At 37.3% G+C, this 12,782-nt stretch overlaps 2 protein-coding genes across 2 annotated transcripts in view; one reads left to right on the top strand and one right to left on the bottom strand.

Moving 5' to 3' along the window:
• Nucleotides 1-12,782, top strand: part of LOC105097008 (uncharacterized) — a 269,473-nt gene that overhangs the window by 156,652 nt on the left and 100,039 nt on the right. The window lies entirely within an intron of this gene.
• Nucleotides 8,958-12,469, bottom strand: LOC105097033 (serine protease inhibitor Kazal-type 6). The gene is made up of 3 exons (XM_064478816.1): nucleotides 12,413-12,469; nucleotides 10,681-10,796; nucleotides 8,958-9,209 (listed from the first exon to the last, which is right to left on the bottom strand). The coding sequence occupies exons 1-3, from the start codon at nucleotides 12,467-12,469 to the stop codon at nucleotides 9,164-9,166; spliced, it is 219 nt and encodes a 72-aa protein (XP_064334886.1). The 3' UTR covers nucleotides 8,958-9,163.

The raw sequence follows: 12,782 nt of genomic DNA, 5'->3' as shown, positions 1-12,782 counted from the left end.
CTGAGTTGGATGGGGTTGTTGATCTGATCTGTTGCTGGTAAATGTAAAGCGAAGAACATTGCCCACCATCCAGCTCTATAAGGGTTAAGTCAGTAGCCATAGCAGTTGCTGACCTACGGTACATTCTGAAAGGAATTGAGGACAAAGAACAGGATGAGGCACTTTGTGCTTTGGGAAAACAGGCAAAACAGGCCCTTAGATAATTAGATGTACTCAGGAAAAGTTTTTATGAACCTAGATTTTTGCATCTTCCCATGCTTAGAAAAGCACTAAAATCGTTAACTGAGATTACCTGTTCCTTACAACTAGCAGTAACCTTCTGAAAGCTACAGCTTGACTGCATGTACTCCTTAGCCAAAACCACACACACACACACACACACACACACACACACACACATACACACACACACACACACAGCCTCTTCAGAGCAGTTCCTCAGAGCTATTGGAGAGGCTGTTCCTGGGCTATAGTCCTCAGTAATGTCCCTGAATAAAACTGAAACTCACAGCTCTCACATTGCACATTAAAAAATTTCAGGCAACCAGTCAGAAGCCCAGGTAACCACCTGGGCTTGTGACTGGGCTCTGAAATTGGGGACAGGAATCAGTCTTGTAGGACTAAACCCTTAACCTGTAGAATCTGATGCTGTCTCTGAGTAGGTAATGTCAGAATTGAGTTGAATTTAAGGACACCCAGCCAGTGTCCGATAATTTTTCGGTGGTGTGGGGAAAATTTCCCCTTCTACGTTGAAATTAAGACCCAAAACCAGAAAAAGTTGCATACTACATGATTCTAACTAAGTGACATTCTGGAAAAGGCAAACATATAGGGATAATACAATACAAAGATCAATTGTCAAAGCTTCAAGGGAAGAAAGGGATAAATATTTGAGCCAAGGGAATTTTTAGGACTGAAACTGTTCTGTATGATACTATAATATTGGATACATGTCGACAGCCCATTTGTCAAAACCCAGAGAATCTACAACACAAAGAATGAACCCTATTTTAAACTATAGACTTTGATTAATAGTGATGTGTCAATGTTGATTCATTGATTTTAACAAATGTACCTGGTTAGTGGGGAGGTTGATGGTGGGAAGTCTGTTTCTCACTCAATTTTGCTGTGAACTTATTCTTATTGTATAGGTGACACTGTTGAGGCTTAGCAAATTATCGTTTAACCCATAATTGGTAGTAGGACTCACACAAAAGACATCTTTCTAGCTCCAAATCCAATTCCTCCAAGGGCTCTGCCTCCTGGAGGAAACTGACAGACCGTTGACAGTACAGGTGTACCAGCGCACAGAGTGGTTGCTGGCAAGGAGAGGGTTGCTGGCAAGGAGGAAGGTTGCCCAGTCCCCTGCTGAAGGGATGACCTTTGAGCTGGAGGAGCAAAGAAGGAAATTCATGGAAAAGAATGATTATTCCCTTTTGCCATCTTTTTGTTTTGCTTAGTCGGCTAGCCTACACATTTCCATCAGACAGGGCTTCCCTCTCAGTGTGTTTCCGCAGTACTGTACTTCTCACCTAGGCACCACGGTGCAACAGTTTCCTTCAAACCAGGCATATAAAGAGCTTATTAGCAAGCGGAAGCAAATCTCTTTCCCGATTCTAGGATTTGAGGAACAAAAAGCTAGTGTCCTGAGAATGGTCAAAATGAAATGGTACATGGTGATGTGTTCATGAGATTTCTGCTGGTTTCACCTACATAAAAGAGTATGAAGGTTTTCAGTAAGTCCCAGAAATTAACCTATAGTTATGACACCTGTAGGAGGGACTCAACGCCTTTTAAAATACTCAGAAAGTATTTAATGATGTCTGCTTTAGCCTATAAAACAGTTTTCAAAAGCATTGCACATCTAACAAGATTATTACTACAGAATGAGTGAGATTTTATTGGGTGAGCAATAGTTTTCTGTGTAATGGGAACTTGAGAATAGAGTTTATTGTCAGATTACTCATATGAAAACTAAAATAACTCAGGTAACTGTCATTGTGGCTCTGACCTGAGAATTGTGTGGTTACCTTCTCCCACTACTGTTTCTTTTCCTCAGCAGATGCCTTTACATCCTTTTCTTACATACTTTTTCAATACTGTGTTATTAGCTGTAGTCACTGGGCTGTACAATAGAGCTCCACAACTTATTATTCATCTTATACTTGTAAGTTTGGACCCTTTCCCCACCCACCCAGCCCTAGGCAACCACCAGTCTTTCCTCTGGTTCTGTGTCTTTTTAGATTTTACATGTAAGTGAGATCATGCAATATTTATCTTCCCGTGTCTGGCTGTTACATTTAACATAATGAAGTCTGGGTTCCTTCTTACTGTTACAAATGGCAGGATTTTCTTATCATTTCTTTGGATGAATAATATTCAATTGTATATATTGTTAAAGTAATTAAATAAGGAGGCGATTATGCTGACGTGGCTCTAATGCCTTGGTAGCCTTTGTAGTAAGCAAACCCAAAGCTAAGGCAGAGTTAGTGCAATTGAATCCAAAAAAACCCCACGAAACTTAACACTAATCACTAACTGCCAACTAGAATTCTCCAAGCAAGATAACCACTTAAGCTGTAGCTGTTCAGATAAGTTCTTTGCTTTGCTTGCACATATTCTTTTTCTAAAAAAAATTTGAACAACTTTATTGTAGTATAATTTCTATGCAGTAAGCTACACATATTTCAGATGTACAATTTGATGGATTTTGATAGATGTGTACACCTATGAAACTACCGCCACAATCAAGATACGGAACATTTCCACCACATCTTGTCTTTAAAAGCCTTTCCCTTAGTGTCTGTCAGCAAAGCACTCCTAACTACTTTTAGTTTGGCCCTGGCTGATTTGAATGGATTTTTGCCCAGATGAAGTCTTGTAAATTTTAATGTGCCTCAGTTTATCTTTTAACGATATATACATAATTTCTCTATTCATCTGTCGATGGCCACTTATGTTATTTTCATGTCTTGGCCATTGTGAATAATTCTGCAGTGAACATGGGAGCAGAGATATCTCTTTGAGATTTGAATTTATCTCCTTAGGATGTATACCCAGAAGTGGGATTGCTGAGCCATAGGGTAGTTCTATTTTTAATTTTTTGAGGAATTTCCGTGTTGTTTTCCATAATGTACCAATTTACAATCCCAACAGTGTACAAGAGTTCCCTTTTTTCTACATCTTTGTCAACACTTGTTCTCTTCTGGCTGTTTGATAATGGCCACCCTAAAGTTCTGTGGTGATAGTTCATGGTGGTTTTGATTTGCATTTTTAAGATGGTTAATGATATTGAACACCTTTTCATGTACCTTTTGGCCATTTGTATGCCTTGGATGTCTGTTCAGTTCCTCTACCCATTATTTAATCAGATCTTTTTAGTTACATGAGTTCCTTATATATTTTAGATATTTACCTCCTAATAGGTATGTAGTTTACAAATATTTTCTCCCATTCTGTAGGCTGCTTTTTCATTTTGTTAATCCTTTTTTTTCTCCTGTGCAGAGGGTTTTTAATGTGATGTAGTCCCACTTGTTTACTTTTGCTTTTTGTTGCTTTTGGTGTCATATCCAAAATATCATTGTCAAAGCCAGTGTCAAGGAGATTTCCTTATTTTTTTTCCTAGAAGTTTATGGGGGTTTTTTTTCTTGGAGTTTTAAGGTCCTGTGTTTAAGTCTTTAATCCATGTCAAGTTGGTTTTGTGTGTTTTGTAAGAAGTGTCCAATTTCATTCTTTTGCACATGGATATCCAGTTTCCTCAGTGCCATTTATTGCAGAGGTTACTTTATCATTGTGTATTCTTGGTGCATTTGTTAAAGACTAGTTAACCACATATGTGTGTTTATTTCTGGATCCTCTATTCTGTTCCATTGGTCTATGTGTCCTTTTTTATGCCAGTACCATACTGCTTTGATTACTATAGATTTATAATAAAATTTGAAATCATGTAGGGTGGTGTTTCTAGCTTTGTTCTTTGTTAAGAGTGCTTCAACTATTCAGAGTCTTCTGGCTCCATATGAATTTTAGAATTGTTTTTTCTGTTTCTGTGAAAAAATGCCATTGGAATTTTTATAGGGATTGCATAGACATTTAGACAATATTAATTCTTCCTATCCTTTAACACAGGATATCTTTCGACTTATTTGTGTCTTCTTCAATTTCTTTCATCAAAGTTTTAACAAGAGATAAAGGAGTTCATTATATAATGATAAAGGGGGCAATTCATCAAGAGGATATAACAATTATAAATATAAATGCTCCCAACATTGAAGAATCTAAATATATAAAGTAAATATGAGCAGCACTGTAAGGAGAAATAGAGAGCAGTATGGTAATAGTAGAGGACTTCAGCATCATGCTTTCAACAAAATATCATCCAGACAGGAACATTTGATTTGCGTTACACTTTAAACCAGATGGACCAAAGATATGAATGAGATGAAACAGAACATTCCATCCGACAGCAGCAGAGTACACCTTCTTCTCAAGTGCACAGAGAACATTCTCTGGGATAGATCACATGTTAGGCACAAAACACGTCTTACCAAACTTACAAAAATTTAAGTCATATTGAGTATTTTTTCCAATCATAGTAGTATTGAACTGGAAATCCATAGGAGGAAAACTGGAAAATTCATAATTATGTAGAAATTAAAGAACAAACACATTCTCCCGAAACTAAGGGGTCAAAGGAAAAGTCAAAAGGGGGAAAAAACTTGAGGCAAATGAAAATGGAAGCACAACATACGAAAACTCATGGAATTGGGCTTTATATATACATGCTTTTAGTAAACGAATCTTACCACATCTAAAGGGTAGCTGTAGTGAGTCTACAAGCTACCTTTTTCTTATTAGGCTAGGTCTAAATTTTTTCCAACCAAAGAAGGAAAAATCTGTTCTACTTCCTCTTAAGTCAAGCCACAGAAATGTAATTAACCAAAATTTTGTGAAGTCATGGATACCAGCGCTGGGAAAGAAAAAAAGGAAAGTCAGAGAAAGAAAGAGCATTTCACTAAATGCCTGGTTTAGAGTTAGTAGCCCCTTGGAACCACGCCTTCTCAGAACTGTAGCCTCATCACAAAAAACTAACATAATTGTTCACATATTAGGTATTATGGCACATGCATGTCACCCTCTCCACATACTTGTTTAAGCCTTTGTTGAATATGAGTACTTCTATTTATGATGTCTACAGGTATATATGACTAATCCCTCTAACACAGCCCTTACATCCAAGTTGCTCAAATTACTATGATTACGTGAAAGGCAGTTTAGGAACATGGATTGATGTAACCATCTTGAGTAAATACAGATCCTGAAATTCCCTGACTATAAGATCATGGCCAAGTCATTTGTATCTCCCCACCTTAGGCTTCCTTTTTATAAAAGGGGCTACAGTTTCACAGCTCTTGCTGAATTTAAATGTGTTAATGCTTGTGCACTTACCACATAGACCAGGGGAAAAAGTAAATGGATTGGTTCCCTTATTAGTGGTGAATGATTTCAGTCTTTATCATAGTTATTATTTTCTCTAGCCTTTTCCCCTTCTTGTTCCCCTTTTCATTTTAGAGTGTGCGTGTGAGTTTGTATGTCCACTTCGAGAAACCTTTACATTGGCACAGAAAAGCCCCCAGCTAAGGCCCCTTCACTTAAGCCCAATTATTGACACACTGCGTCGTATTTGCAAGGAACTTGGCTTCAAAAAGCCAGTGAAAAGGAGAAGAACTGACCAAGATGACTTGGCAGCAGTTGGCGTGGAAAAAAAAAAATACTTGAGGATAGTTAGAGGTTATAAGTTTAGTGTGACCCAGTTTTGACAATGTTCCCATCTTATCTGAAGGTGTAATGATAGATACGCGTATTCAGATCAAAGAAATTGTTTTTTACGCTTTGAAGAGAAGAGTACAAACTATACTTGAAACATTGTGTTCTGTCCTTAATGTCACAACAATGAGGAACACAAACAGGATTACGAATATTTGCTCCTGTTGGCAGTTTCTGGGTTAAAAAAAAAATTAAAAAAGCATTTTTAAGGAAAAGTTTTAAGCACACAGCAGTGTTAAAGTACTTTTATAGTGAAGCCCTGGAAACCCATCATCTAGACTGAACCATGACATTTTACTTGTTTCATCCCATATCTTTCCGTTTATCTGTTTATTAATCCATCTTTGATGCAATACAAAGTAAATTGCAGATATTAAACTTCACTCTGTATATTATAGCTTAGACTACATGTTTACATCCTTTTTTTTTGATATAAAACATGCAGACTATGACAGGCATAAATCTTAACTGTGTATTCACTGAGATTTGACAGACGGTATACATTGCTGAACCCAAACGCTTGTAGTTTGAGTGCTGATTCTTATTTATGACTTGACTCTTCTTTCTAAGAAGCATATGATTCCTGGTCTTCCGCCTTTTGCTTTTTATGTGCTTCCCTTTCATACCCAAAGAATAGCTCAGAACTAGATATGAGGTGTTGTTTTGCTCACGTACTTATGGCACCTGACACAAGCCTTGAAATAAATGGAAGTCTTAAGATTTAGATAAGAGATTTGTACGAGGGAGGAAGGACAGATAGAGTGGCAGAAGGTGGCAGGAAAGGGCAAAGTGGTGGAAAGGAAGCTTTTGTGTGGACAGCCAGCAGGAACCCGGCCCGGCTGGAGGGGACTGTGTGAGTAGGACAGGAAGAGTGTGCTGTGTGGAGAGGTAGTTCTTTCAAAAATGCACAATGATTCAGTCATCAAACCATACATAGTGCTGTACATGTTGACATCAGAGTAGCTAAGGAACTTCAGGGAGTAGAAACTAAACTGCAGAAAAGGGCTTCATTTTCCTCAGGAGCAGGGAATTTAGTACACAGATAAAAATGACAGGAGGAAAAAGCATTTCAACAGAATTTTCAAAAATGTTAAATGAACAGAAGATAGACATTTTAAAAACTATGTAAATACTGCAAAAAAGAGCAAAAATATCCTGACCAGTGCTTTATAAAGACAGTATAATGCTGAAATTGATGGCAGAACATAATAATAAAAGCTACTGATTTTTGAGCTCTTGTTACGTATCAGAGACTAAGTGCTTATGTGCATCATTCTCTTACTCTTCACAATAAATTTAGGACGTAAATACTAGTATCCACATTATACAGATGAATAAATCCCAATACAAAGAAGTCAGATGACTTGTTCAAAAACACACAGCTTACGTCAGAGCCATGACTCACGTTCTGGTCAGTGTGACTCAAGGATCCACCCTCTTACTGTCGCCTTGCCCTAATTATATACTATGTGGTTATTTTTTTTCAGCAAGGGGAATAATCTTTAAGCATGGGAGAGTACACAGCCCACACTCGAAAGAGCAGGAGGTGTTTATTTTCCCTAGCATAACCCAATCCACTCTCGGGCTCTTTATCTAAATATCAGACACATCCCCCAGTTGGGTTAGGCCATCTTCAATTAAATACATAAAGGCTAACACCTATGTGCGTAAAATATAACTGAGATTTTGTAAGCAGAAATATGATCTTAATATTTATAGTTAGCATATTTTATACAGCAGAATAAAAGAGAAAATCTTAACAGTGACTACAAAATCTTTCATGGTTTGAGCTCATTGCTCTCTGACCTTACCGCCTATAATCTGCCCGCTCACTCATTTCTCTTCAGTCACCATTGCTTCCTGGCTGAACCCTGAACAAGTCAGATATGTTCCAGCCTTAAGGACTGTGTTCTAGCTGCTGCTTTTGCTCTTCCACAAGATATTTTCTTGGCCAACTCCCTCATCTCCTTGTCTTCCCAATTAGAACCCTTCTAACCATCTGGCTTAGTGCTGCCATTGGCCACTGTCTCTCCCCAAGTATTACTATGTTATTCACTTATTATGTTAATTGTTTTTGTCTATTTCCCCCTCCTGAAGTGTAAACTTCATTAAGATAGGATTTTGTTTTTGTTTTTGTTTTTGTTTTTGTTTGCCTTTTTCACCCCCATCCATAACTGTATCCCAAGTACTGAGAAAAGAGCCTGCCTTGGAGTAGGCACTCAGTAAACGCTTGCTGACACAGGGCTGATTACCTAGTAAATGCATCTAGAGAAGTCTTCTGTGTGAGTTCACCCAGGAAGATGCTATTTGTAAACAAAGCTCTACTGAATGTGACTACTCAAAGGGAGACTTCTCAGTACTTCCAACTCGATTGCTTAGAATGAGATATTTTTATATCCAACTTGTCTTCATAGGATTGAGCCAACAACACGGAGACTGAGTTGATTATCAAAAGGGCTATGTTTTAACCTTGACTTTTCTACAGACTGGAACTTTTTTTCTTTGGCAGTATAATTAAACTTCCTCTGGGCCGTAAGATTCCTTTTTTTTTTTTTTTTTTTTAACATTTTTTATTGATTTATAATCATTTTACAATGTTATGTCAAATTCCAGTGATAAGATTCCTCATGTTTCATCCAGTTCTATTATTCCATGATGAAGGTCAATTAACTACATTCTTTAAGGTGCACACTTTCAGGGACTTTACATCTCTTCGTTAGTTATTGAATATTCATTCACTTCTTTCCGTCTGTTAAATCCTTCGATTTTGCTGGGAAACCAAATAAAGTATGTCTTTATGTAGGATAGTCCAAATCCATCATTCTATAGAGACTAGAAAACTATGGTCTAGAAAGGATAAATGTTTTGTTTTTATATAAAATAGTCTTCCTGGAATTGGGAAGAACCTATAATTCTTAAGCGTTAATAATAATAAATATTATACAGTATTAGTAAACATATGATTATGTTGTTAAAAATCCTTCATTATTCACATTGAAATTCCAAGAAGAAGAGAAGGGGAAGGAATTTCCCCAGGATCCCACAGTGACTACATGATTGATTTCAATCAGAAAAACAGGTCTTGTCATCCAAGTTTATGCTAGGTTAATAATCCATATTGTATCTGTATTTTTTTGATCATGAAGTAAAAACACAAACAATGCTTCTACAGAATTTACTTTATTGACAAGTAAATCAAGGGAAGTGTATTGAACTCCCCAAAATCCAGGCAGAGTAGGAGTGTATTTATAAATTGAGGGGAGTCACTAGAGAAAAGTCAGCAGAAGCAAGAGAGAAGGACAAGCGAGCTGGTGAGTCAGCAGAGAACACTGGTTCTGATTCAGCATTTTCCAGGGTGCTTTAAGTTGATCTTCCCACCGCTTTTCCTATAAAAAAGAAGCACAAATGATGCTCAGTGCAGTATCATTCATATTCATTACAGAGGCTGGAAGAAAGTTTAACTCTGTCGCAGTCCATGCAGTCATTTGATTTACACACATCTGTGTCTGTGATTTGGCAGGTGTTAATTAAACACACTCAGAGTAACATCTGGCCTAACTGCAGAAAGCATGACTCTTAAACAAATTTCAGAGTTTTACTAAGGTTTAGACCTTTTGGTTTTAACTGTTCATTATCTGAGAGTAAAAATGTGCACAACTGGAAAAGGTAGAAAGTGACGGGAGAAATAATGGCAAAGAGACTATAATGTCTCAGTTCTTAACTGATGGAGGTTGAACCATATTTGAGCATTTGGAATTTCACAGCAGATATTAAATCAAGCCTCCCCTGACCCTACTGCCCTTCTCTTGGGAAAATTTTGGTGTTGATGTATTAGTCATGTTACATATAAATGTAGGCATGTATGTATTATGTATTGATTCAATATTTATTAATATCATTCTATCTGCTTAGTCCTGTTATTATTGATAGGGAGTTACATAGTCCTTTTGCTTAGAAACTTTATGGCTAACTTGAGGGAAATTAAGGCACTCATGGAAGAAACTCTAATACAAGAAAATGATGAGAATGGTATTGGAAGTGAGGTACTTTTTATCTGGGTTAAATCCCCCTGCTTTTAAAAAGCAATCAGACCAAAAGAGTGATTGATTAAATAAATTTTTATTAATAATAAATTGCAATTCATCAGGAATCTCACAGTTAGCTAAAATCTACAGTACCTGTTGTTTCTTATGAACATGCAAATTCAATAAATATTGGCCCTTGATAGAATCTTCCTAATATACCTACTATCTGTAAAGTTTGAATAGTCTGAATAATAAGAGATAATCTCCTGTATTCTTTATTGGAAGGCTCTTTTTATCAGACTAAAAGAGAATGATGCCTTAGCAACATTTAAGCTGTTATAAAAGAAAATGTCTGAAAATAACTTGTGAGAAAATTTATCATCAGTAAAAATATTTTACTCAAGTCTTCCATGTTTCTGACTTTGATGAATTTTCAAACTTGACTACACCTCTAAGAATTTCTGTCATCTTTTACAAAATTATTAACAGCAACAACAAACATCACTGGATGAAAATTACTGAAATTTTAATCAGAGATAAATGAAAAAAATAAGACAGTGTATTAAAATTCTTAAAGATCTGTAAAAATTTCCCTGAGTCAAATTGAATAATAACAAAGTAAAATAACTAAAATTGTTTTCAGGTAATTTATTATATAATTCTTTAAGTTTGTTTTTGACCCATTTGTTTTCAACCTATTTGCCTGAAGCTTACTTCTTCAGTTTCTGTTGGTGGGTATGTGTAGAACTTTCTAGAATATCTCAAGGAAAGTGTCATATCTTATTCTAGAAGTTTGTGTTTGCGAGGGAGATTTGGTGAGTGTGATACTTACACCACCGCCTTACAGAAGGCACATTTATTGCCATATGTCTGGCCATCAGAACCACAGTGGGGATTAGATTCTCGAGTGCAGTAGACCTTGGGATCCTGGAACTCACCACAGTCAACCTAACGAAGTAAGCACAGTGACATTGACGTTAATGCATTCCGTCTACGGGACTGCCCCTCAGAACGGAAGCTTGGGCAGCAAACTTAAACTTATATACAGTGTTGTATATAGCTGTGATGTAAAGTTCCCTGAAACAGAAAATCACTTTCCTTATCTGCCTAACTAGAATATATTAAACATATTTAAGACTTTTTCTTTAAGAACTAGGAAACACATTTCTACTTACTGTATTGAGCAGTAAGTTAACGACGTAAGGCAGATGCTTTTTAAGTATGGAGAAAAGCAAAAGCTATAGGTATGACTTTTTGCTTCAACACTAAAATTGTTCCAATTGAGAGTAGTTTTTGGTCTTTAAATGGCTTTTTTTTTTTAAACTGTATTAATGTAACCCCATAGCACTCCTCTGCATTGCTTTAAAGATACGGATAATCACTGCAAGGAGCTTCCAGTTGTTATCTGATAGCTTGTTAGTTTGACTTGCTGCGTCCCTTCACTGTCTGTTGAAAACAAAATTCTAGTGTCTTTGTGTTAACTTAATCTGTCCCAGAGTTTGTGGAATTTGAGCTTCTGTGACCACTGTGATAACTGAGTAATGGTTGCCTAAGCTGCTCTGTTTTGAAGGATTCTGAGATTGCGTCCAACCTCGGTGAGAACACATGCTGTGACCAATTAATAATTCTCATCATGGGCTTTGCAGAAGGAATGATAGCGCCTGTGCTACTAACATGTCCCCTCAGTTATAGTGGTCTCTCAGAAATAGTCTGGACTTTTAAGATTCCTTTCAATCCAATGTCAATTGAGTCAATATTTGGTGTGCAAATGACATTTGAGCCATCTTATTCCAGGGTACAGGCAACAGGTAGAACCGGCGTCCTTCAAATGGCAGCTGTGTGGAATGAAGTGACATTTAAACATGAGTAGAGGGACCACACTTTACCCCATCCAAGCTCCGTTAAAATAATACCATCTTACATTTATCAATTGCTACATAATATCCAAACTCCTCTCATATGGATTAACTCGGCTGAGTCTCATAATAACCCTGAGATGCACACTGAACAATATTATATTAACCAATTTACAGATGTGAATGCTGATTCTCAGGAAAATTACGTGGCTCACCAATGCCACACAACCAGAAGCATTGAGACCAGTGCTTGAACCTACTCCTTATTGCTGACCCTGAGTTTCCAAACAATGTACTCTGGTTGATTTCCAACACATCCTCGTTGAGAGAAATAAAGACCAACCGTCACTCTATACCCTTGACCACACTTACAGTCGTGCCATGTAGGCTTTATTAAAATTCCTTATTGGGGGACTGTATGGGCACAGGTGAGAGGAATCGCTTGTTTATGGTATTAACAAACCATGTAAACTGACAAAGCCCTCTGCAGGTTTGCATGAGGAAATGCCCAGCAAGAGTCACACGATTGAGTTTAAAAATATTATCACGTATATCAGATTTAAGGCATCTGAGAATCTTAAATATACCTTTTGATATATTTGGTTGAAATCTGGTGTCTTCTACTATAGAGAGAGTACCAGAGATTTTCTTAGGGCTTAGTCAAGTAGAAGATACCTAGGCTCCTTGTAATCTTACCTACAGCCCCACTTTCTCCACTGCTCGTAAGGATAACACATCCTCCCGTACTACTTTCAGGAGAGTCATCTTTAGTTTAGGTCTCAAAAAAAAAAAAAGCTGGAGAATCTTTAGGGCATTATAAACTATAGGATTTTTTTTCCCCAAAGCTAATGCATTCTGTATTTGTCACTCATGTACACTTTTATTTTTTTCCACCTTAAGCTTAAATGCTTTGTTGTCACCTTAGTGTTCTCAGGCAGGTAGGGCTGCCGCATGGCATGGTCGGGCAAGTACACTGAGTTGATGGCACAGCTGGGACCGGCCCTGAATGCTCCCTCTGCCCTCCCTACCCTCTCCCCCTGCCGTGGCTGGATAGGGTGCAAGCAGGTCACCCTAGGCT

The sequence above is a fragment of the Camelus dromedarius genome, chromosome 3 (genome assembly GCF_036321535.1).
Source record: "Camelus dromedarius isolate mCamDro1 chromosome 3, mCamDro1.pat, whole genome shotgun sequence".
Lineage (NCBI taxonomy): Eukaryota > Metazoa > Chordata > Mammalia > Artiodactyla > Camelidae > Camelus > Camelus dromedarius.
This window is presented reverse-complemented; position numbering and strand designations above follow the sequence as displayed.